Source organism: Crinia signifera, chromosome 1 (assembly GCF_055691185.1).
Source record: "Crinia signifera chromosome 1, ASM5569118v1, whole genome shotgun sequence".
In the NCBI taxonomy this organism is placed as follows: domain Eukaryota; kingdom Metazoa; phylum Chordata; class Amphibia; order Anura; family Myobatrachidae; genus Crinia; species Crinia signifera.
In genome coordinates this window covers 170349863-170376973 of record NC_139217.1, presented here as the reverse complement: position 1 = coordinate 170376973, position 27111 = coordinate 170349863, and the positions used below count along the sequence as shown (strand labels likewise).

General features: G+C 45.3%; 2 protein-coding genes across 5 annotated transcripts in view; one reads left to right on the top strand and one right to left on the bottom strand.

The window, feature by feature from the left end:
* SHROOM3 (shroom family member 3) overlaps positions 1-17412 on the bottom strand; it is a 381603-nt gene extending 364191 nt beyond the window's left edge. Inside the window, exons 1-2 of the mRNA XM_083176821.1 lie at positions 17047-17412; positions 8213-8932 (exon numbers count right to left, since the gene is read on the bottom strand). The gene's annotated coding sequence lies outside the window, so the exon portion shown is untranslated. The remainder of the gene's footprint in view (positions 1-8212; positions 8933-17046) is intronic.
* Positions 16590-27111, top strand: part of CCDC158 (coiled-coil domain containing 158) — a 67210-nt gene continuing 56688 nt past the window's right edge. For 2 of the 4 annotated variants that reach the window (XM_083176857.1, XM_083176841.1), the window contains exons 1-2: positions 17137-17280; positions 18973-19015. In XM_083176857.1, coding sequence (XP_083032983.1) covers positions 18987-19015 — 29 coding nt within the window. In that variant the 5' untranslated portion in view covers positions 17137-17280; positions 18973-18986. Of the gene's footprint in view, positions 16649-17136; positions 17281-18972; positions 19016-27111 lie in introns of those variants that run through there. The other 2 variants (XM_083176849.1, XM_083176866.1) reach the window with 2 other exon arrangements.

The following is a 27111-nucleotide window of genomic DNA, read 5'->3' as shown; positions in this document are numbered from 1 at the left end:
CATGAACAAACACAGAGGCAATCACAAGGCAGCAGACTAGCTTTTGAAGCATGTACTTGGAGCGGGCTTACTGTAATAAAGCTGTAATAGCAGAGTGTATATGTGGTGTTTTTGTTTTATTTGTATGAAAAACTTAAGGGGTGTACACACAGAACCAGGCACAGGCAATCATGAAAAACTCATCAACCTTGTCATGTGTCTACAGTTTAATGTCGACACTTTGACCCTGTCGACCTATTGCAAGTCGACCTTTTGACCATGTCGACCTATTGACTCTTTATCTAGACACTGTAGATCATGGGTCTTCAAACTGCGGCCCTCCAGATGTTGTGAAACTACAAATCCCAGCATGCCTTGCCACAGTTTTGCTATAAGGGAGTGTTAAAACTGTGGCAAGGCATGCTGGGATTTGTAGTTTCACAACATCTGGAGGGCCGCAGTTTGAAGACCCATGCTGTAGATCAGGCATGTCCAACGTTGGCCCTCCAGATGTTTTGAAACTACACATCCCAGCATGCTTTGCAATAGTTTTAGTATTCTCTAATAGCAAAACTGTGGCAAAGCATGCTGGGATGTGTAGTTTCAAAACATCTGGAGGGCCAACGTTGGACATGCCTGCTGTAGATCTATCAACCAGAACCACCACTAACCACTAGGTTCTTATTAGATGAATATAGAATAGCTCTATTATCTTTCTGAACATAAGATCAAGGGCCAGATGTACTAAGTTTTAAAAGTGATGAAATGGAGAGTGATAAACTGCCAGTCAATCAGCTCCTACCTGCCATGTCACTGGCTGTTTTTGAAAAATTACAGGTAGGAGCTGATTGGTTGGTGGCTTTATTACTCTCCATTTCATCTCTTTTCAAGGCTTAGTACATCTCGCCTCAAATCCCAAAAGTACTATTTCCGATAGTCTCACAAGGGGATCTGTGTACAATAGGTGTGAGATTACCTAGGAATACAACCAGTGTCCCAAATAGAATTCCAGCCAGTGATCAGCTTTGAACCTTCTTTGTATTCTTACAATTTCCACCAGCTTTTTTTTAAGCCCAAACTTCTCTGCTGGAGACCTCGGGTTTTAAAGGAACAATCAGGCAGAAAACTTGAGTCACATTCAAGTCTGTTCCCTCTCATTCACATTAATAGTGTATATAATAAAAGGGAGCTTCAGATACTGCAACAATGACATTTCTCAGCAATTACTGTGCTACCACTCCTAGATATAGCGTTTAATCAATCTTATAATGATGGGAATATTTTTCTATATCCAAAATGATAATGGCAGATGCTGTATAGTCAAAATAACTTAAACATCAGCAAATTAAAAATTCAAGTAAACAGAATGGGCCTACACAAACTGGAGACAATAAGCACATCTCTATGAATGGACTGAATTGCTCTCATTCTGTAGGAGAATAACAAGTATTTACAAAGTTCTTTTGTATTTCATGCTGAAATGACAAACTCGTAAAGCCCCTGCTGTGCATATAGCATAATGGGACAGTCACAAGCTGGACGAGAATTGTCATTCTTCTTACTGGCTAGCACTTTTTTCTTTTTTTTTCTTCCCCAATGGTCATATGTATTATCAGATTGCCCTTCACCCCCATATCCTCTGTATAATGGCACCTCCTAAGCACTGCAGGTAATCGGATGACTGTCTACACTTTATTGAGTTGTTTATAGGGTTGGTAATATAATGAAATAGCCAATCTCGGACACATTCATTTTTTTTTTGTTTGTTTTTTATTTCATCTTTATTGAAGTTTTTATAAAAAAAAAAAATACAATACAGACATTTAAACAAAACACAAGTACGCGAACAATCTTACAACAGCCTTAAGATCGACTCAATCCATATGTATGCCAGAAAAGAAAAAAAAGAAAAAGAAAATTGAATTATGTTTTCCCTTGGTTGTTGGTTATCCCAACCGTCCTGAATGGAATTCGTAGAACATACTATCGTCATATCGTCGGACACATTCATTTTACTGCAACTGGTATACTTAAGCTGTTTAGTTGATGGATTTATAGTCAGACTACCTATAAACTCTTATGCAAGGATAGTTAGTTAGTTATTTATATTTTAAGCAAAAGGTCGTACCCATTCTATTTACACATATTGGGCCTGATTCTGGTTCGGGGGGGGGGGGGCAGATGTAACATGCGCAGAGAGAGAGACACAGTGGATTCAATTCAGTAAATTGCACATGTTCATGTTTTAAAACCTTGTATTTTACACAAATAAACTCTATTTGTGCGTATTTCATGTGTTTGATGTGTTTGTACAACATAAATGCAAGATACCTCAAGATACATCATTGAAATATAAAAATATTCTGAAATACGGAATAATCCGTAATCCAAAATTCTTCCGGTCCCGAGCATTTTCGATGAGGGATACTCAACCTGTTTGTCATTTGACATAATGTTGTTCCTATTATCACTATTATCTAGACTAGGCTTACTATATAATGTTTAGCATATTTCAAACCTGTCTTGATTCCCTTATATAAAACTAGTAAACCCACTTGAAGCAAGATGTAGTTTCACTCGCTGCCAACAGGTGGCAGTGTTTCAGAGCCATGCGGACACTAAACATGTATATTGTATATAGATGATAAAATGTTATTACTTTCTGGAATTGAATGAAAATTTTTTTTTTATCGGAAACCATTCATCTTCAAGTTTAACTACAAATTGCTGTTTAAATTTCTCTAGTTCGCGGCTCAAGTACTATGTGGGGAGAGATGCTGTGTATTATCCTAATGTGCTGTGGGAGCTCGCTGCTGCTTGACATGCTGAGCAGAAGCTAGCGAGCAGATGTAATGAGACCCACCTGTTCACTTCATGGGATGATGACAGCATTGTTGTCGTCCAGTTTGCGGGTGAAGCACAGGGCACATTGGCATCTTGTTATGAGGCTGTACACACTAACAGTTGGTTAGTAAACGGTGCATGAAAAGCACACCAGAGACATTAAAGGCATAGGCTTGCACAAAAGCATGTGCCATAACTAATGCCAGGTACACGCCTGGATGATTTCAGACATCTTGTTATGAGGCTGTACACACTAACAGTTGGTTAGTAAACGGTGCATGAAAAGCACACCAGAGACATTAAAGGCATAGGCTTGCACAAAAGCATGTGCCATAACTAATGCCAGGTACACGCCTGGATGATTTCAGACATATCTATCTGTCCTAAATGGTAGGTCATGTTTTGAAATGAACAGCAAAACTGTCAAACAGATAAACAGTAATTCACACACACTTTAAAATGTACACAGTTCAGATCTGATCAGATTTTTCCTTGGAAAATTCACTGAATTCAGGAGCAAAATGAAGACTTGCTGTGTTTGGACAAAACTACATTAATTCAAAATCTGTAGTTAAGTACATCAAATCTCTACCTTATTTTTATATGTTATAGTGAACAACCACCCAGTTACATCTACCCAATTGATGATAAAGTGTGCACTACCACCTTCACATTTTTGTGACCGCCCTAGAATTATTTATTTATTAACAGTTTCTTATACAGCACACACATATTCCGCAGCACTGTACAGAGAATGTTTGAACATTCACATTAGTCCCTGCCCCAGTGGAGCTTACAATCTATATTCCCTACCACATGTACACATCAATGTACAAGTCAATTAATGTACCAGTATATTTTTTGATTGTGGGGAGGAAACCAGAGTACCCAGAAGAAACTCACACAAGCACGGTTAGAATATACAAACTCCTTAGAGCCATGGTGGGAATCGATCCCATGATCTCAGTGCTGTGTAGTACAGTGCTTGTACTACAATATTAAGAAGGTGAACCCCATGATTTCCACTATGGTGTGGCTTACGCTGTTTTCACTGTTTTTATTGTGAGAGTAATGTGCAACAAATGTTGCCCCTTTTCCATGCAATACTGCTCTATGTCCTTCTCTTCTTGAGTCATTTTAAGATACAAACAATAAAAAAGAGCAATACAGTATGGACATCGGCCCCAATATGCGTAATACAAACGTTGCACACATGCAGTCGATTGATAATTGGCTGGACTGCAAATTCTCTAATTAGCGATCCATGCCGAGTTCCTTAATCTAGGAGTTCTTGCCACTTGGTCTTTCTAAATGTTGTTTATTGGATAATGACAATTACTATTAACCTACAGGAAAGAGGAGTACCAAGCCCTGACATTTAAATATAAACAACCACATATCATAAAAAGTTCTCCTTCCCTTAACTCATATGCCTGTCATAACTATTATTCCCAGTGACAAAGCCTACTGTTACAATAGGAGAGGTGAACATGTAAACAGAGGCTCCACAGGCCCAAGTGTCATCTTTATGACCCTGCAGCCCATCAGACCCGCCAAAGGTCCTTTATATATTGTCAGGCTCCTAAACATGACTTATATGCTATCAGATCCTTCCACGTGCCTCTTTTGTGCCATCAGACTAATTCACACACCCCATTTGTGCCAATGTTCTTGCTTTATTTTTTAATTCCCCTTTCAATTGCTTCCAGCAATGGTATGTCCTGAAAACTCTTATTCCTGCTGTAGTGTCTCACTGTACAGCTCAGTTTCCATGGTGTAGCCAATCAAATGGTACTGCACATGCTGCCTGCAGGCATTTAGGTTGATGGCAGCACAAATCCTCATCATCATCTGGTGACATTCGTCAGCCACCACCCAAGTAAGTAAGAGGAGATGAGCTGTGGGGGAGACTGGAGCAGAACAGGGGCTTGGCCAGTGATGCACTGACAGTAATGTCACCATCCCTGCATCCCAAGTTAGGAACCCTGGAAGTGCTGCTTATTGAGGACAGAGATGTCGATATCCAGATGGAATTGTGGGTTTAATTTCATAATACACGCATGAGGGCCTCGTGATGAGTCACACAGTCCCAACCCGCTACTTTTACACCTAGATTACTTACCCATGTACTAGAAAAGCAGCTGTAGGCTTCATGGAATACAGCACAATGTGGTGCTGTTCACTTATAATAGAGAGAGGAATCCTAAGGCATCATGGGATATACCAAGCAGGCCAGTCTAATGCCGCCCTTTGGCACCCAGGGCAGTGGTCCCACTCTTGTTACTCCACTTACACTCACGCTGTTGTTTCTATATACCACTTTATACTCCAGGATCCTGACAGTCAGAAGACCAACAGTGGAATCCTGATGCACAGAATCAAGACAGACTCCAAAGGTAAGTATTGAATTGGGTTAGCACTAGGGGGAGGGTTAGGCTATGGTTTGGGGAACGTTAGGGTTAGGCTGGAGGAGATGGGTTAGGGTTAAAATGCTTACTGGGATGCAGCAGGATTCAACTGTCAGGATCCCAACTACCAGAACTTTCTACCCAAACTCAAACTCAATACAAAGTATGTACTATTCAAGTAGGCAATTTAGAGGGAGAAGAAGGAGTGCCCTCTGATACACTGCACATGAAGAACAACAAAGCCCAGAGGATCCTCAGGAGCACCGTGGAGCTGAAAGGTATTACATGCTGCAGTATTCAGGTCTGGTGCAGTCCAGGCATCCTACTAGCCAGACGCACGTTTCGTGGGCTAACAACAGACCCTACATTCTGTGCAGTGACACCACTTGTACACACCTACTTACGGCCCTGTTAGCTACTACAATATATGAATAGCCCCTGATCTATGGTACAACGCTAAGATCCAGCTAAAGAAAGGGAGTATCAACTTTTGATCTAAGAAGCTTCTGACTATGCTCCTCCATGTCAGTGATACACTGAGAGTGTGACCCTGGACTATGTTGACAGAGCCCAGAACTCAAATGCGGTCCTAGGAGAGTAATGGGGCATAAACCAATATTGGCGGCCGTGGGGAACCGGCGGGGTGCTGCCATCAGCAGTGAATACACACTTGCCAATGGGGGGGGGGGGGGGGGACGACGACATGGGTCTTCTAAGTTACCTGCTCCATAGTACAAATAGACGGTGTCTGCATAGTCTATTTTTACTTGCGATACCAAACTCACAAATCAGTAACGCAAGCCCCTATATAGTGAAAGTTGTAGGGAAAGTTAAGTCAAAATCGCATTATGGCCCTTATTCAGATCTGATCGCAGTCCAAATTATGTTTGGAAAATGGGCAAAACCATGTGCACTGCAGGTGGGGCAGATGTAACATGAGAGTTAAATTTGGGTGGGGTGTGTTGAAACTGAAATCTAAATTGCAGTGTAAAAACAATGCAGCTAGTATTTACCCTGCACAGAAACTAATAACTCACACAAAGCGAACATGTTACATCTGTTAGTTTACTCCTGTCCGCTGTGAGGATTCTGCTACACTGACACCCTGACCATCTCCCGTTCTTAAGCCGCTGCACACGTCTGGCAAGTGGCGCAACATCATAGAAGACACCGGCGACTTATCCAATCTGCAGCCGCAGAACATCTCCCGCTTGACCCCGGCATTTACCATCAGAGGTAGGGACAGCGCAGTGACTCACAGGACAACCACTCACTCTATTAAGAGTGTAAACATTATTTTAACCATTTTTCTTTTCAGGTGCTTTGTACTCTTTTAATCTTTACTATCAATTTTTCCTTTGTCCACTATCCACTATCACAGTGCCACTCTAATAACATTCTTTCATTTTTTTATGTTACATCTGCCCCACCAGCAGTGCACATGGTTTTGCCCATTTTCCAAACAAATTTGTAGTGCGATCAGATCTGAATAAGGGCCTATGTGTATGCCCCTTAAGGCCATCGAGGGATTCAAAGGTACTTTTGCTGTCCCAAGACACACCGTCGTTTTTAATAACATCCCACCAAAGGATTTTTCTTCCTTATGTTTTAAGTGGTGTTGGGGTGACACACATTTTACCTGGGCTAGTACAACAGTATGGCAATAATAAACCCTGTTTAAAAATAATGTAAATTTTCTCTTAAGAGTTTTCCTAGCGAAAGCATTGAATCCTAATTTAAAGATAGTTTGTAAGATTACATTGTCCCGTTTTCTTTATCTGAAGATCTAGATGCCCAATGTATACATATAAGGCCCATACACACTAGTCATTTTGAGCTCAAAGTACAGTAGCACAGTTTTCCCACTTTAAGCTCACAATCTCCCAGGGCCAAATGCAATAGGGTGTGAAAATAAGAAAGTGAGAGATTTTGGCAGAGATTTAAAGCAGCGATAATTTATACAGAAAAACCAGGTTGATTCTGCCATGTAATTGATTGCTACTTTAAATAAATAGGAAAACTCTCCCAAAATCTCTCACTTTATGATTCTCACACCCTATTACATTTGGCCCCACCCGAGTGAACCACTTTCCACATTCTCCTACTGTGGAAAGTGGTTCACCCCCCTGTGAAAAATCAGTATGCCAGGTGAAAATCGCTTAGTGTGTATGAACCTTTCATCCTATTTTTTTCTCACCTCCTTATTAACCCCTTGAGTGGAGGGTTTTGCTGGGGCAGGACAAAGCTACCAGGGCAGGTTTGTCCTGCCCTAGATATACCCACCACAGCACTTAGGGACAGCCACCCCCTTCCCCCCCTCTCGCTCACCGTCAGCCAGTGCAGTCCCAACTCCCCACCCCAGATCGACGAGGTTCTCCTGCATCTGCACCCGCTGCCATGCAGACAGCAATGACCAGATGGCCGAATCGGGGGATGTTAGGGGTGGCTCGGAGGGAGCCCGCCACTGAACTTTCGAGCCCCCCGGACATCCCTCAGCAGCCTGGTCACTGCCGTGAATGGTGGAGAGGGGGTAGCAGCAGCAGAGCTAAGAAACAGGAGGGGGGGAATGACGGGGGGGGGGGGGGGGGGCTAGAGGTGGTGTGCCAGTGGTGCACAGCTGGAGGCACCACTGGTGCACACTTCCTTATCGGTGCTATGCCCAGAAATTTTCCTGGAGAGCCTGCTTCTGGGCATACCACCGAATTGGTTAAAACAAATATTAGTTTATTATTAAATAGACAAATTAATCAGTGTCCCTCACAGATAGAGAAGAATAAGGTTATAATTGTTCATTTTTTGTGTGTGTGTGTGTCACTAACAACACATATAATAGTGATGTATTGCACACACACACACACACATAATTTAAAGCATTATAAATAAAATAATTTTTTTTGTTTAACTTGGGTACACAGACTTATTATTAACGTACTTATAATAATTCAAGTGCGCAGCACAAGACACACACGTACGGTTATTACCTTGGAGATGGTTAGTGGTTCCCCATGCTCTAGTCTGCCTTTAAGAGTGAATCCCCATGGAGTTTTTTCCTGTAGTGTTGCTTGTACGTATATGGATGTGACAGTTGGCTGTGCAGAGGATGGCCTGCGATCCATGTTCTCTCTCCATGTCACTCCATCGACACTGACAGTTCTCCTCTATTCTTTACAACCAAACAGCATGCATACTGCAGTTCCAAGATCCCACATTAGATCCTGTTCTGCGTGACAATGCAGGACGCAACACAATCCCTGAAGGTTACTTAATTCTCTTGCCTCTAGCAGTTGATTGAAAACTAGGCTTGGCTGCTGAGTGCTCTTCATTTACCAATGTCTTTAATTCACATGTGTATCCAAGAAAATAGCCAATTTGCTGCATATATGCAAAAACAATGAATTTTAGAATGTTTGACATCTAAAGCAATGTTTGTTTTTGACTGATGATGCTTCTTCTCTAACTCCCCCAGACTTACCATTACAAAAGTCTATCTTTTCAGTTCATTGCATCCAAAGAATGAGATCTCTCCTTTTCCATGCTGCACTGTTTTTCTTGTGAGTGAGCATTAACTTTCTCCTGCAGTCCACAGATCTTGGAATGTCCACTTGTGCTCTGAATGTGAAGTCTTATCTGTGCTGTAGGAAATCTTGCAGAATTTATGAACAAATCAGAATGAAGCGCTGCAGGTGGATTTACTCCTAGTCCTAGCAGAGGAAGTGAAAGTGTCAAACAAATCAGTAAATCCCCCACATCTCCCATCCTCAATACTTCTGCAGATTACACTGTGACTGCAAAGGGAGAAGGGGAGTGAGAGGCAGAGGGTGTGAGCAAAGGATTAGAATAAGTCATGCTGATTTTACACAGCAAGTACCCTAATGATATGCAGCTAAGAATAAAAAGGGCTGTTGCATTATTGAGCATATCAAAACTTACTATACAATAATAAATACTGGGAGTAGAGAACTTTAACACTCACTTTTCCTTCTCTGTCTGGGCCCCTTTTATTAAGAACCATGATTATGCACCATTAATGAACATGTTGTTAACAGAGATAAGAGATTCAATCATTAGGCAGGGGCAGCGTATGCGATACAGTATGTGCCTATGCACATCCTTGCTGGCGGGTCGCCAGAACGTACGCGCTGGCGACCCGCCAGCAGCCTCGCCAGCGAGGAGACTGAGACGCGCGTGCGTCTCACGCGCACGCGCGTCTCAGTCTCCGTCGCTAGCGTGGCGGAAACCCTGTCCGTCTCCGCCTCAGGGAGACGGACGGGGTTAGGGGGGGGTTAGGGGGGATGCGGGCAGGCGGCGGGGACCCCGGGTTACTGCCGGCGGGGACCCGGGGAAACGTTTGGAAGCGCCGTCGGAAGGGGGCGCGCGCGTCCCCTTCTCACGATCGCCATGGCGCTGGCGGGGGATGGCGGCTGGCGACGCCAGCGCCATCCCCTGCAAAGATGGGAAAAGACCCATCTGTAAGAGCAGCGCCGGGGCAGGGAAAAGTCTGGCTGAGTACCTTCACCCTTTTCCAGATGGTGGACGGTGTTGTTGCCATAATTCCACTGGTAAGGGATGGGAGAAACACTGGGACCAGTAGGTGGCTCTTTTGATGGGGTTCGTAGCCCCTGAAGGATGAGACAGCGAGAAGAGTGGGGAAATGCTGGGACCGAATAGATTGCTTTCTATTCCAGGGGAGTAACTCCCCTGGATGGAGAGACAGCGAAAAGCCCAGCTTAGTACCTTAACCTTGGGTTGCGAGAAACACTGGGACAGAGTAGATTGCTCTTCCGAGGGGGCTTCAGCCCTCAAGGGAGTCAATGGAAAAGCCCAGTGGAGTAACCATTCCCATGCCAGGGGTTGGAAAACACCCTAGGTGGAGCAGAGAAAGACTTGGTCGGACACTGATTGGCTGGCTGTCTAGAGCCCGAGCTTGCACTGTGCCCCAGGGTAAACTTGGGGGAGCCTGAACCCTGCACTGGTGAACTTGTACACCATGCACTACTATGGCACCTGCACTGCGCACTCTCCCTTTAGGTTAGTGGTGCAACCCTGGGCCTTTTGGCTGGGGTAGGACAATTTTTCACACTCCCCACCCCGGTCTTCTGGCTGGGGTCTCTTTAATTTATTTTCCCTTCTCACGTTTGTCACTTTTTTGCACATTTTCTGTTTTTTGTTAGTTTGTTCAATTTTTCATGGGCCGTGTATACGACCCTTATGGGCTGCCCACTCCCAACGTACTAAAGCTTTCTCCTTTGGGGGAAAGCTGCAGTCCCCGAGGGCGACCCCGAGCCACAAGGCGGAGGGAAGCCTACCGAGGGAGTCTCCAAGCTTCGACGCCCTAACCCTTCCAGGGGTTGAGGGAAGAGGATCGCTCTGAGCTTCGGCGAGGAGGACCCACCGATTCCTATTTTCCCCTCTTGAGCCTTGTGGCTCAAGAAGGAGTAATGGGGATCTTCTCCTTCAGGAGAGGGTCCATACATACGTGTGCCACCTATGCACGATTTAGGTCAATGCATTGGCTCGGGCCCCAGATAACATTTTTTTTTTTAAAAGAGCAGCGGCGGCTCTTCTCTCTTCAGAGGAGGGGGCTGCCGCTATACGAGCCCCCTCCATTGCCACCACCGCTGTGCTGATCCCCGCCGCTGCTGCCGCCAATCATTGTCCCTGTTCCAACCGGCGGTCGGTTTGACGCATGCACAGTAGCTTCTTCGTACTGCACATACGTTGGCCCCCAGCCTCTATGGGCTTCTTTAGCAGAAGCCCCCGGAGGCATTTTTACAAGTCCCGGGTCCGGCATATGTGCAGGCGGGCCGTGGATGGTCGCATCCATATAGAGCTCTCCTCCGACCTCCCATACCCGGCCCCTGGAGGACACAGCAGAGGAGGTGGATGCGGAGGAGGTGGACAGGAGCCCACCGCGGCCTCCGGCAGGATCCCCTGGCCGCGTCACCAGGCTGCCACGTCACCTTGCTGCGCCACACATGGGCATCAGCTCGGCCCCCGGCAATGAATGAAAAGGAGTCCACCATGCATCAGCAGATCCCAGCCATACCAGCAGGATACCCCCACCTAATGCTCCAGGTCCGGGCAAACCCAGTGACCCCCAAGGGAGGAGGCACCACTACACTATCGGGGCAGACCAGAGAGGGCCCAACTCTGGCCCCCTGGCCTTACTGACTCCCCCCCCCACGTTAGCCTGCTGAGCCCCTCCACTGCTGCCCTGTGAGCAGCAATGTAAAGATGGCACTGCTGATGCCTGCCTAGGATCTGTGCCACTAGCCAAATATGTACGCCATTTCACCCCTGTTGCGTTCCATATCTGTACTGTTTTTACTAACTATCTGGCTGCTGCACGGCTGCCTGGGTGCTGTACAGATCAGTAAATATATGTTCCCCATGTCCGTGTCCCCCATAAGGATACATCTAGTGCATATCTGCACGTGTCCTATAACTGTACTGTTTTTACTGTCTACCTATCTGGCTGGTGCAATCACCAAGTAGCGCCACTGAATGCCTGGGTGCTGTACAGCTCAGAAAATATGTCCCTCATGTCTGTGTCCCACATCAGGATATGTCTAATGCAGCGGTTCTCAAACTGTGGGTCCTGACTCCAAAGTGGGTCCCGACCTTCTCAGCATGGGGTCACGTCTCCATGTTGCTGACCATCAGGCTGATGACTTTTCTAATCTCAGTCAGTCATTCAAGGAGTCTGAAAAGTCTGTTGAATTGTCTGTTATTTTAAACTGCTCAGATCACTTTGTGCCCCCACAATGCTGCCATGTATGTGCCGTCTGCTGACTACACATGAGGTGATGTGATGACCTTCTGCAGTAACTTGCTGGGGTCCTGTTATTATTTTTTTTGTCTGTTGGGGTCCCAGAGCAAAATAGTTTGAGGACCCCTGGTCTAATGTTTATCTGTACGTGTTATATACATATGTACTGTGACTGTTTTTACGTGTTCCCACCCTGGCTGTTGCACAGCAATCCAAACCAAATTCCTAGTATACCTAAGTATACCTGGCCAATAAAGCTGATTTGGAGTACTGTGCTCGTACTGCGCATGCGCGGAACCCGGTTTTTATGGGCTGCCAATCAGCAGCCCATGTAGAGGCGTCCTGGAGAGAGGGACACATCCCAATGGGCCTGCCATGGGTGACTGGCAGGTCGGACTTCCAATAGGAAGTCACTGCCAGTCACAGTGAAGCCAGTGCAGTCTCGCATTTGGGTTCACTTAGGCAGGGAACAGTGGCGGATTTTACCTGGGGGGTAACCCTGCAGCCCATAGGTAAAAAACGCCACTGGAAAGAAGGCTGTCACAGCAATGACTTTTTCCATTGAAAACCTGTTCCATTGCTTGCTTATCGCAGCGTTGAGGCAGTTCTTTGCACTGGGATTGCACACACTGCAAGCTAAAAAGAGAGACCTTGAAACGCTATCCCATGCGATCAGGTTATTCAGACCTACCTGATCGCATGGCTGTGAATTCGCAGACCAGGTGATATTTAAATGACTGCGCATGCTTAGGGTTTGTAGTACACATGCTGCAATGAAACCCAGTGTAGGGTGATTGACCTGAAGCTGGCATTTGGGGGTAGTAACCAGCCATTTTCTGGGAGTGTCAGGGAAAATGCTGGCGTGCTTAAGTATTTAATGGGAAGTGCCAGCCCCAATCAGCCTGTTTCTATTACACCTGCTAAATTCTGAGTTTAATGGCAGACGCCCAGCTATCATTTGATAGTGGCTTCCGCTGTCCATCCCTACTACAGCCTATAGAAGCCGAATTAGGCTGCACGGTAAGGCAGGGGTGTATTCAGGTATATTCAGTATAAATAGGGGTATAGCTGGTAGAAATAAAATCAGCATCAGCATAATACAAAGAATAAACCTATGACATATCAGCATCAGCATAATACAAAGAATAAACCTATGACATATATTCTGTGTCATAAGTATTTTCTTTATATTATTTTAGCAATTTGTAATCTTTAAGATAGTTTGGGAGGCACTGATAAGTGTGCCACCCAAACAAGTGTACAAGACGATGAAGCTGGGGACAGGGCTAAGCCATAAATAAAGGCAAAAGTGGCATTTCTAGAAGTGCTTCATTGACAGGGGCTGCTGTGATTGGACAGCAGATCCAGCTGCTGTCCAATCACAGCAGCCCCTGTCAATTAACTTCTGCTTCTGGAAGACCCACTTTGGGTCTCTGTCAAGCCAGCTGCAGCAGGGGGGTTTGTGGCTGTCGGCGGCCAGGTGTGTGTGTGTGTGGGGGGGGGGGGTTGTGATGGTGGCTGTGACAGTGCCTCTCTGTTCACACTTACCAGTGTCGTCACTGAGTCGCAGTCACTGCATCTGGCTTCACTGACGATGAGGGCGTGGTGGATTTTACTGGGGGGGGGGGGGGTTGAGCTGCAGTAAGGGTTGACCATTTTTGTGATCATCATCGCTGGTTGCCATAGTATATGATAGTACAAACTGTCATCACTGTTAGAGTACTATGCAATGGATGGCCATTGATATTTTTAACCTAGGGGCTGAGTGATGCTGTGTCCCAGAACCTTGGGGAAAAAACACCAACTATTCAATTATGATGTGCAATCGATGGAGGGGAACTATCTGGGTTTTGCCCATTGAAGGCAAAACTATTCTACATCGACCATAAACCATCAATACTGTACTTTACCATAGAAAAAAACCCATCACCAAGTCCAATAGTGATATTATTGTTTCCTATGTATTGTTTTGAATATTTTGTCACAAATTCGCTATTTGTTATGTAAAATATGAAGCTAGGTGATATTACAAACTAATCGCTAATTTTGGTCCTTCTGGGCCAAATTATTTGTAATATTGTCCAGTGTGTTTGCTTAATATCAATAACCACCCTGCCAGCAGCCGTTAATGATGTCCTTCATCGTCTGTACAAAAGTGACGATGGAGGACATCATTAAGTCATGTGGGAGCATGCATCAATAACGATATTGAGTGCACACACTGGACGATATTACAAATAATATAGTTTATATGCTCAATATTGTTAAAGATGTATGCTCCCTTGGGTCATAGCGATGTACATGCAGATTAATTTTGACTATGTTGGGGACAGGATGATGTCACTTAACGATATCATTCAGTGTGTATGCACTATATACTGTAGTTCACCCATGAGTTTCACGGAAATCCTTTATGACTTTGGTTCCCAAACTGTGTGCCGTGGCTCCCTGGAATGCCTCAGGACACTTGCAGGCCGGGGTGCCAGGGGTTGGTGGTCCCTGGGATAGCTTTCAACAGGGACATGGGGAAAGGGAGATTACAGCCTCCCGGTGTGGTCCGGATCATTCCAGTTTTTATTAAACCCCAGGACCATGCAGGGATGCTGTATTCTCCCCCTTCTCCTCTCCATGGTGACAGGTGTCAGAGCAGCCCCACCAGATGGGACACTCCTGGCAATGCACCTCCCCCCCGGGCCGGCAATAGAAATCTTGGGGCCCCATACACTTATATCTCTGGGGCCCCCCTACCTCTCCAAATACCCTCATTGTCCCGCGACACTGCACCCCTTGAGCTGTTATCCCCCGGACGGTTTAGGCTCTAATGGGTGTGGGGTAAAAGGACGAGCGGGGACGAGGAGCGTGTGGTGACGGACTGTGAGCAAGAAGGTGGGGGGAGCGTGTGTGGGGTGACAAAATGAGTGGGGACAAGAGTGTGGGTTGATGGGCTGCGAGCAGGAAGGTGGGGGTAGCGTGTGTGGGGTGACAGGATGAGTGGGGACAAGAGTGTGGGGTGATGGGCTGTGATCAGGAAAGTGGGGTAGCATTTGTGGGGTGTCAGGATGAGTGGGGATAAGGAGCATGGGGTGACAGGCTGTGAGCAGGAATGTGGGGGTAGCGTGTGTGGGGTGTCAGGAGGAGTGAGGATAAGGAGCATGGTGTGACAGGCTGTGAGCAAGAAGGTGGGGGGAGCGTGTGTGGGGTGTCAGGATAAGGAGCATGGGGTGACAGGCTGTGAGCAGGAATGTGGGGGTAGCGTGTGTGGGGTGACCGGATGAGTGGTGACAAGGAGTGTGGGGTGATGGGTTGCGAGCAGGAAGGTGGGGGTAGCGTGTGTGGGGTGTCAGGATAAGTGGGGATAAGAAGCATGGGATGACAGGCTGTGTGAGCAAGAAAGTAGGATGAGTGGGGATAAGGAGCGTGGGGTGACAGGCTGTGAGCAAGATGGCAGGGGAAGCAATGGATGTGTGGGGTGACAGGATGAGTGGGGACAAGGAGTGTGGGGTGAGAGGCTTAGGCCTGTGCCAGGGATAGAGGACATGGGTGGGGAGAGGAAGCCCAGATAAAACACATACTCAAAAGAAATGGATATGCTGTAACTGACCAGCTCTCTCTGCTGGGGTCTGTTGGCTGACAGCAGTCTATCTTGTCCATTGCACATGAATGCGGGACTCGGGAGGAGAAGCTGCGGGCAGGTCACTGTCCTGCTGGTCCATGTGGCACAAGGTACCTCCCCCTATTTTGTGTGTAGGCGCCGGTGGCCGTGTCTCAGTGCAGGGGAAGTGGTGGGCATTGGATAGCCCTTAGCAGCCGCATCTCCCTGCTGCTCCCATTTCCCCCTGCCATCTTACCCACACGCTGCGCTGAAGCATATCTCCGCGTGACCCCCGCTGTTGCACTTCTCTCCTGTGGTGCTCCCGGACAGTGACTGTCCGGGAGCACCACAGGAGAGAAGTGCAGCGGTGCTGACAGACGGCTGTGAACAAACAACAGCAGCCGAATGGCTGGAGGCGCAAAATATGCTCTGGGGCCCCTAAGATCTCTGAGGCCCATCACAACTCTCCCCCTTGACCCCCCCTGGACCAAATACTACAAGCTCCAGAATTACATATATTAACCATACTTGCCTACCTTACCCTCTCCTCCATGGAGAAAATGCTGTGGGGCAGATTTATTAAGCTTGGAGAAGAGATAAACTGGAGATAAAGCGGAGAAAAGGTAAAAGGAGATAAAGCACCAGCCAATCAGCTCCCAACTGTCTTTTTCAAACACAGCCGATTGGCTGGAGCTTTATCTCTTTTTACCTTTTCTCCGCTTTATCTCCAGTTTATCTCTTCTCCAAGCTTAATAAATCTGCCCCTGTGTTCCTGGACTTCCCTGGTAATATATGATTACTTACCATCACCTGTGGCATACCTCCCAACTTCTGTTCTTCTAATGTAGGGACACTCGAGCCGCGTGCACATCAGAAAATGTTGGCGTGGCCTATGTTAATGAGTGTGCAGCATATGCAAATTAGCCACTATTAGGTCAAGCCCCCCATTTTCTCCATCTGCGTATAGACGCTGTGTGCATGCCCCCGACCCCGGGAGGGATGCGGGACCGTTCCAAAAAAGCGGGACGGTCCTGCGAAAAACAGGACAGTTGGGAGGTATGCCTGTGGTGAGCTAGGTAATTGATAAGAAGGGTGTTTCACCACAGGTGATGGCAATCATACATTACCAGGGAGAGGGTCAGGTAGGCAGTTATGATATTGATGAATGGAGCCTGTCCGGTCCGGCGTTCCGTCCAGTCTGTTTTTTACCCATACCCCCGATTTTGTTGGGTCTGTATACACTACAGAGGGGGACATCCAAAGTGTTTAGAAGATGGAAAGTAGTTGGATTGAAAAGAAAAACTAATATTTCATAAACAATTATATTAAACTCACATCGCATTATAAAAAACACGGTGAGAGGCACGGCTGACCAAGAGTTCAGAACACAACAATGTATGGGGTATGGATGTATGTGACATGGCAGAGGTGCTGCAGATAAATAAGCCACTCACTAGGTGCCCCATTATTACTCAGCTCAGCAGCCCAAGCAGGCCAGGCACACGCTGGGAATAGGCGGGTTCCACAACCACCCCGCAGGCTGTCGCTTGGGGTGTCTCCACGGCAACAGGGAAGCGTCCCGGCCAAACCAACGGCACACAGGAGGGGGGAGGGTATCACGTATCCCCCCAGCGCCATCATTCGTACTACTCCGGAGCCCTAGATGTGAGCGGTCACTGGGCGGCCAGGTGAGACTCCACTCTGCGCTTTATACATGCACCTTTATGTGTCGGTCAGCGTAGGCAGCTGCATGTACAGCAGGTGAGGCAGCATCTATAAGCGGTGCAGACTGAAGGCGGATGGAGACGCTTCCCCCTGGCTATCAGATTACTACTGAGGCGGCTGCACCTGTCCTGTGTACAAGGGACTTTTCATCGTCGTAGTGCAGGAAGGAACTCGAGTCATTCATGATCACATCTCTTCTTTTTATTCACATCACGTGTAACTAATTTATAACTTTTATTCTCCAATAAGTAGAAGAGATGATCGTGCGTTACTTCATATTTGGAAGCACCAGCTCTATGTAATTTGCTGCATATCATATTTTAACACTATACCATGAGTTCTTTAACACCATGAGGGGCAGATTTATTAAACTCGGTGAAGTGGTAAAGTGTCTGGTTTTTGTCACCGGCCAATCAGCTCCTAACTGTGAAGTTACAGGCTTGGTTTGAAAAATGACAGGTAGGAGCTGATTGGCCGGTGATTACTTTATCACTTCACTAAGCTTAATAAATCTACCCCAGAGTTCTGAAACACAAAAAAGTAAAAATCATTAAATCTTCTCTAAATATATAACAGACAGATGGATTTCGACAGAGTGCAATGATCCCTTTATTAGTACTATCTTATTTTAATGATTTTTGAGAGCCATTAGAAATGATGGCTGATGATTGACCTAAAATAAAATGTTTACCATCTTCTTACCTTCCATTGCTGCTGTTCCTTTCTGAGTTATATTTTGCACTAATTTAGATTCACCCGGCCAAATGAACATGAAACCCTGCTGCGCTTTATGGCAGCAGAATCTCGGGTAGGGCAGCAAATCGGGCTGGCATTGCTAGCATTTGAATGTCACTGCAACGGCAATTCACCCCCTTCACCCACTATTAATTTCACCACAAATATTGTTCCGTCTGAATGGCCAATTTGTTGATTGTTGGGAATCTATTCCGTCTTTCAGCCAGATTGGCCTACATTTAGGTATGTACGCACACTAATATATACTATAGACCTAGGGGTATACACAACTGCGACCTCTCCCCTGGAAAAGTCACAGCCGATCCCCTTTGAACCCCCGGGAGATTTTGCATGTGATCCCATTCGCCTTTGCCGGAAGCCTGTCCGAGTCGGATGTCAGACCATCTCCAACTCTAATTCACTGCGCACGGGGCCGCGGATTGGATCGGATCAGATGTCAAGCACTTACGATTTGGCCACTTTTCACCTGTGGGTATAGGGTGAAAAGTGGCCAAAAGGGACATGTATGGCCAGCTTTAGAAACACTCAGCAGCACAGCTTGGTGCCTGCAAGTTAAAGGGTTTTTTGTCTTCTGCCAGTTGCATACTGGTGTTATTTGCTCTGCATAGATACCCACGTTCCCTGCATTTTCAGCTTCCAACAAAGCTTTTGCATTCTGGAGTTTATATAGATCCTTGTGTGGCTCTTAAAATGTGTCTCTAATTAATGAATACACCTGTGCTTCCTGGTGGGTAACCTCAAAATCATGAGCTGTTTGAAAAACTATATTGTAGCTGGATAAAGACAAGTAAAGCACCTGCAGGTCTGATTTATTCACCTGATTTGCTTGCAACCTGTCAACCATGTTTGTTTTATCCAGTAAGCAGCATTAATACTGTAGCATCTTTATTTTCTTTCAGATGCTCCCAGGACAATGACAAGTCAAAACCTCCTAGTATTAAGGTAATCATAATATAACAAAGTAACACAAGTACATGTATAAAGACATTCAGAGTGGTGTAAATGGATGTTGAGGTACAAATAAGGAAAACTGAATTCATGTTTTTACATTTCATGCGTTTGTGAGGGACGTGCAGTGAGGTAAATGGCAGAGGTGTCTCTGGCAAGTACCAGAGCCAGATTTGCACACAATTTATGAGATATGGGGTACATGCCGGCATTATACACATGCGCAGCAGTATATACTGTAGGCATGGTTGCCTACCTGACCCTCTCTCTCCATGAGGGAGAAAATGCTCTGTTCCTGGACTTCCCTGGTAATGTATGATTGCCATCACCTGTGGGTAGCTAGGTAATTGATAAGAAAGGTGTTTCACCACAGGTGATGGAAATCATACATTACCAGGGAAGTCCAGGAACATAGCATTTTCTCCCTCATGGAGAGGGTCAGGTAAACAAGTGTGGCTACAGGTGATTTGTTGAGTTTTAACCCCTTCCCGACATTTGGCATACATTTACGTCATGGTCGGGATGTACTTCCCGACACATGGCATAAATGTATGCCATGACTTTAAAGTGTCACCGCGTCTATAGACGCGGTGACAGAGGGAAGATGGCTGCTGTCCCTGACAGCAGACATCTTCCCTCGTGGCCCAGGGGGGGCAGCAATGCCCCCCCCCCATCGGCGATCGCTGCGATTGGCTGTTCAAATGTGAACAGCCAATTGCAGCGTTTTCTGTGTTCCGGCCAATATCGGCGCTCGGTAACACAGGGATCGGTGGTGATTGGTACAGCACCAATCACCACCGAGTGTAAAGGGGTCTTTGGTGGTCGTCCCACCTGCCCCCAAGGCTGTGATTGGTCCGTCGGACCGACGGACCAATCACAGCCATTGCACCTCAGTGAAAGTAACGGAGACCGCCCTGCCGCCGCCATTCCGGTCAGGAACAGCGTGCAGAGCAGTCTCCGTGCCCATCTGTCCCCCTATCTGACCTCGATCAGCGTTGGTGGTGTGGTGGCATCCGTGCTGCCTGCTTCTGCTGCTGCAGCATCGTAGTAAAATATAATTTTTGTCTCTGCTGCCCCCTGTGGCTGATTGCAGTGCAGACGGGCTTAAACCCTCTGCACTGCTTTTTTTCCTGCCCCCCTTTTGTGCTGATCAGTATAAATTAACTGATCAGCAACTTTTTTGGGGTGCAGGTTTTTTTTTTATATATACCCCGTCAGGTTGCGCCAAAAGTTGCGCGCCTGCTGCCCCTCACTGCTAATCAGTGTTGCATCACTGATCAACAGTTTTTTTAAAATTTTTTTTTTTTTGAGGGTGCTGTGGGGTCTTTTTTTTACATTTTTTTTACACCCACGGTGATTTTGTCGGTGTCCTGTGGCCGCTGAGCGCTGATCAGTGACGTACATCACTGATCAGCATTTTTGGCACAGGGTTGATCTAATTTTTTTTTTTGGGATCAAATTCCTGTTGCCTTTGAGCGCTGATCAGTGACGGACGTTACTGACCAACATCTGTGCTCAATTTTTGGCGCAGGAGCGTTTTTTTTTTTTCTTTTAACCCCTTCAAGGTTGTACCAAAAGCTGCCTTGAAGCTGCTGCCCCTTAAGTGCACTTACACGTGTTAAAGCACTACATACACACGACATACCCCCGTGTTGAAATAAAGTTTGTACCCCCCCTACACTATACACGTGTTGAAACACTACACTTACACAAACACAAAAATAATAAAAATGTCCCAATCATCCCAAAGACTGTTTTCAGCGGAGGAGGCATATGCCCTTATTGCCTCTGACACTGACACAGCCAGTGATGAAAGCGATGAATTTATCGCATTCGTCTTAACCTCCTCTTCCTCCTCTAGTGATGAGGGACCCCCTCAAAGACGCCCCCGTAGAGCAGCTGAGACCCCCCCCCCCAATGATTGATCCCGTATGGACCCCACCACCAGACAATTTTGAGCCCCAGGTTCCTGAGTTTTTGGCCAACCCAGGAATCCAATTTGATACTACAGGCCTCAAAAAAATTGACTTTTTCAAAGTCTTTTTCTCTGATGATTTTATAAATTTAATGGTGGACCAAAGTAATTTATATGCCCAGCAGTTTATTGCCCAAAACCCCACGTCATCATTTGCTAGGTGGACCCCTGTAGATGCAGTAGAGATGATGACGTTTTGGGGTCTGGTGTTACATATGGGCATAGTTAAAAAGCCAGAAATTAGACAATATTGGAGTACAGATGTTCTGTACAGCACCCCACTTTATCGTATGGCCATGACTCGGACTCGTTTTGAGACGATCCTTAAATTTTTGCATTACAACGATAATGCACAGTGCCCACCCAGAGATGATCCCACCTTTGACCGGCTATTCAAAGTCAGGCCGGTCATTGATCATTTCAGCGCCAAATTTGCTGAGATGTACATCCCCGAAAAATTCATTTGTGTAGACGAGTCACTTATACATTTTAAAGGAAGGGTTAAATTCCGCCAGTACCTTCCCAGTAAGAGGGCAAGGTATGGCATAAAAATGTATAAGCTGTGCGAAAGTACCTCAGGGTACACCCACAGGTTTAGGGTATATGAAGGGAAGGACACAAGAATTGAACCGCCAGAATGCCCCCCCTCCCTCGTAGGTGTTAGTGGAAAGATTGTCTGGGATTTAGTGCACCCCTTCCTGGATAAGGGTTATCACCTCTATGTGGATAACTTTTACACCAGCATCCCCCTGTTTAAGGCCCTTGGTTCAAGAGGTACAGCAGCTTGCGGTACTGTGCGCAAGAACCAAAGAGGCCTCCCAAAAACGCACGTTGCCCAATTACTGAGAAAGGGTGAAAGCAGGGCACAATCCACCGAAAATATGTTGTTGGTCAAATATAAGGACAAGAGGGATGTCCTTATACTGACAACAATTCACGGAGACAGTACCACCTCCGTCCCTGTACGAGGTACCAGTACCCACACCTCAAAACCTAATTGTATCCTAGATTACAATAAGTACATGGGCGGAGTGGATCTTTCAGATCAGGTACTGAAGCCGTACAGTGCCCTGCGGAAAACAAAAATATGGTATAAGAAGCTGGCCGTGTATATCATCCAGATGGCACTGTATAACGCTTACGTACTATTCCGTTCTACCAGCCAGATGGGGACATTTATGCACTTTCAAGAGGAAGTCATAAAGGGCCTAATATTTGGGAACCAGGAGGCAGAGGGCCCCAGTACTTCTAGTACTGGCCCCCGTATTGTATCAGGGCAGCATTTTCCTAACGAAATCCCCTCCACTGGAAAAAAGGGCAGGACACAAAAAAGGTGCAAAGTTTGCTATAAAAAGGGAATAAGAAAGCAAACTATTTTCCACTGTGAAACTTGCCCCGACAAACCCGGCCTATGTATGAAGGAGTGTTTTAAAATATACCACACATCTATGGATTATTAGGTTCATAATTTCACCGTGCTTCGGGGGACTTGCTAATGCGACATAGCACCCACCATTCATTCCACCAGAATCTGTGCTGCAAAATCTAAATATCACTCCTTCCCTTCTGAGTCCTGCCATGCACCCAAATGGTATTTTTTGGTCACATATGAGGCATTGCCGTACTCGGGAGAAATTGCGGCACAGATTTTGGGGTGCTTTGTCTCCTTCATTCCTTGTGAAAATGAAAAATTTTGAGCCAGAACTGCATTTTTGTGTAAAAAAATGTAATTTTTCATTTTCACAGCCCAGTTGTACCAAAATTGGTGAAACCCCTGGGGGTTTGAAATGTACACTATACCCCTAGATGAATTCCCTGAGGGGTGTAGTTTGCAAAATGGGGTCACTTGTGGGGGGGTTCCACTGTATTGGTGCTTCGGGGGTCTTGCTAATGCGACATAGCACCCACCATTCATTTTCACAGCCCAGTTGTACCACAATTGGTGAAACCCCTGGGGGTTTGAAATGTACACTATACCCCTAGATGAATTCCCTTAGGGGTGTAGTTTGCAAAATGGGGTCACTTGTGGGGGAGGTTCCTAACTTTTAGCATCTTATGGTGCCTAGAAACCTACATGGTGCCTAAAAAATAATCTCATAAAAAGGAGGCTCCAAAATCAAGTAGGTGCTCCTTCTATTATGAAGCCTGTGGTTTGGTCAACGTGTACACTAGGGCCACATATAGGATATTTATGAAAACAAAAGAATTGGGGGAATCAATTTTTAGTCACATTTCTCTAATAAAATCTACTGTGTTCCTTAGAAAAATGTATTAAAATTGAAAATCTGCTAAAAAAAATGAAATTTTGAAATTTCACCTACACTTTGTTTTAATTCCTGTGAAACACCTAAAGGGTTAACAAACTTCCAAAATGCTGTTTTGAATACTGTGAGGGGTGCAGTTTTTGAAATGGCATCATTTATGGGGGTGTCTCACATACAAGTCCCTCAAAGTCACATCAGAACTGAACTGGTCCCTAAAAAAATCAGTGTTTGAAATTTTCTTGAAAATATGAGAATTTGCTATTCATATTTTAAGCCTCCTAGTGTCCAAAAAATTAAAAGGAGGTTGAAATAATGATGGCAACATAAAGTAGACATATGGTCTTTGTTAGTTATTAACTATTTTGAGTGGTATGATTATTTGTCTCACAAGCAGAAAATTTAACATTTTGCAAATTGCAAAATTTTCAATTTTTTTACGACATTTTGGTATTTTTCACAAATAAACACAGACTGTATCGACCAAAATTTACCACTAACTTAAAGTACAATGTGTCACGAGAAAACAATCTCAAAATCACTGGGATAAGTAAAAGCAATAAAAAGTTATCCCCACATAAAGTGATACATGTCAGATTTGAAAAAAAGGGCTCTGTCAGGAAGGCAAAAACAGGCTGCGGCGGTAAGGGGTTAATAAGAGCTGTTCAGAAAAAGTAGCCAGGTGAGGCACTGCCTCACCTGCCATAGACTTTTTACTCAGTTTTGACTATAACAATTATTAGAATAATAAAAATAAGATTTTTTTTTTTATATATTCTTTGTATTTTTGACATACTTTATAAACTCAAAACTCTGCTGTATACGTTAGTATGACAGGAAAGGCTGTGCCTCACCTGCCTCACTCCACCGCATGCCACTGGTGTGTGTGTGTGTGTGGTAATAAATGTTGTTTTTTCTCATAATCTATAATGGTAAAATTATAATCACTTGTATATCTAGAAGGCGGTCACTCATCGCCCAAAATCTGGGCCCCCTAAATTTGTTGCAGCTAGTGTCCTCGTTTACTTAAAACAGGTTGAGTCTCCCTCATCCTTAATGTTTGGGAGCAGGAACATTTAGTATTTGTCCAGATTATAGAATATCTACAGCGGTGAGTATGATATATAACTCTGATAATCTCAGTTTGTACAGAATGAATTAGGACACACTGTTTGTAAAATATAAAATTTTATATCTTATATTTTTCTAAAAAAGAATCACATAAATAACAATATACAGTATACACAATACATACAATAAAAAAAGAAAAAATAGAAAAAACCTATTGAGCTCAAATAGCAGCAATTATAGGTAAAGTCTCCACATTTCTCTATAGCAAACCAGCAAGGAGCATGTATCGAGTGCTCATATATAGTTGCAATAAGTATACACAGAGCTGTTGGCAATTAAGAATGTCAAGTATCCATATGGCATCCAATTTATATGCGGGAAATTTGTAGAGTTATCCGTCTTGAAAAAGTTTCCAGATGATAGAGGAAACGAAGCGCGTTGACGTCATCTAAATATCCGGTGCCAGGTCTCCCTCGATTCTCCACACTACTATCAGATCCACTGTTACTACAACCAGCGAACTTCGGCCCCCGTTCAGTGGTGACGTGAGCGGCCGACTTCCAGTGCATCCTCCACTACACGTGGTGAAGGACAATACCGACACCCGCATTCAAAGGTGTCCCATCCTGAAAACATCTTATTGCCTCCCACGGAGCTTCAACATATTTCTTTATAATAACTCTGCCCATCTATAGTAATACAGCCAAAATACATTTCTGCATGTTTGCCTACATGCTAAAATGACTGCTGATAACTCTACAAATTTCCCGCATATAAATTGGATGCCATATGGATACTTGACATTCTTAATTGCCAACAGCTCTGTAGATACTTATTGCAACTATATATGAGCACTCGATACATGCTCCTTGCTGGTTTGCTATAGAGAAATGTGGAGACCTTACCTATAATTGCTGCTATTTGAGCTCAATAGGTTTTTTTCTTTTTTATTGTATGTATTGTGTATACTGTATATTGTTATTTATGTGATTCTTTTTTAGAAAAATATAAGATATAAAATTTGATATTTTACAAACAGTGTCCTAATTCATTCTGTACAAACTGAGATAATCAGAGTTATATATCATACTCAGCAGCGCAACACTCACCGCTGTAGATATTCTATTGTGTGTGGTGGTTTGTGAGTAAAGGCATACTCACTGGTGTTGTGTGCAGCAGCGGAGTATTAAAATAACAATGGGGTTTATTCTAGTTCATTCTTTCTGACAAAATCCTTCTTAGATGGACAAAACCATGTGCACTGCAGGGGGGCAGATGTTACTTGTGCAGAGAGAATTAGATTTGGGTGAGTAATTTTGTTTCTGTGCAGGGAAAATACTGACTGCTTTATTTTTACACTGCAATATAGATCTCACTTTGAAGTAAAACCCCACCCAAATCTAATTCTCTCTGCACATGTTACATCTGCCCCACCTGCAGTGCACATGGTTTTGCCCATCTAAGAAGGATTTTGTCAGAAAGAGTGAACCAAAATAAGCCTCCTATAATGGCTGTACGCTTCTCCCTGCATTGTAGTACTGGTCAAGCGCCGGTTTTTATGTCTAGCACTGTGTCCTCGGCGCATGTGCAGTTGGTTTCAATGTTTTCATCCTACAGTCCTACAGTCTGGATCCCGACAGGCATTCACCCGACGTCGGGATCCCGACTGTCAAAACACAGACAGCTGGGTTCCCGACGGCCGTCGGCTATTTTCCCTCGTGTCCACGACCCCCACAGAGGGAGAATAGAATTGGTGCCACCGTGCCCGCAGCGTGGCAAGCGCAGTGAGCCCGTAAGGGGCTTTGTTGCTTTCGCCATGCTGTCTGGGTCCGGGATCCCGAAGTCGGGATAATGACTGTCGGGATCCCGACTGTCGGACCCCTATACCACACCCGACACGTATACGCTTCGGGTGTGGGATAATGCACTCCCATAACAATTACATCATCTTTCGTACATGCAGGTGATGTGCGAGGCCGCTTCAACACGATAAAGTAGTGAATCGGTTCAGGGTTTCAAAGGATCGATAAAAGAGGAATAATAAATCTACCCCTCAGTAGTAAATCTACAATGTAAAAGTAAAAGTGTAAAAATAAAGAAGCCAGTATTTACCCTGCACAGAAATGAAATAACTCATTAAAATCTAACTCTTTCTGCACATGTTACATCAGCCCCACCCACACACACACACACACACACACACACACACACACACACACACACACAAACACACACACACACACACACCTGCAGTACACATGGTTTTGTCTGTTATAGAATGAGTTATAGAGTACTCTGGGGCTAATGCACCATGGATTGCTAACTTGAGAATTTGCAGTGGAGTGCAAGGAGAAAGCCGCCACCCAGACAGAGGGCCTTATTCTGGTTTACTCGCAAAGCTGCACATTTTGAAATGCCGCCACTCCCTCGCACGCACGAGTTCCCCCCACACGTGTGCAAATGGATGTTAAGCATAGACATTCATTCGCAGCTTGCATGGTCAACGACTATCGAATGATTTCTACTGTGCTCGCAGATGTAAGGCACCTTACATCTGCGAGCACCTTGCACGGGAAGCGGGCAGCTGACGTCAACAGCCCACCCCTGCACCCGCATCATCGAGAAAATACCATGGGTACGCTGGCCGTTCCCATTGGCGCAGCCTGTTGCTGCCGCATCATGCCCCCGCCTGCACTGCTAGGTGTGAACGGGATGGCGAACAAGCCATGCCTGCTCGCACCAAGCGGCATAAATGTATTTGCGCAATCGCTCACCATCGATCC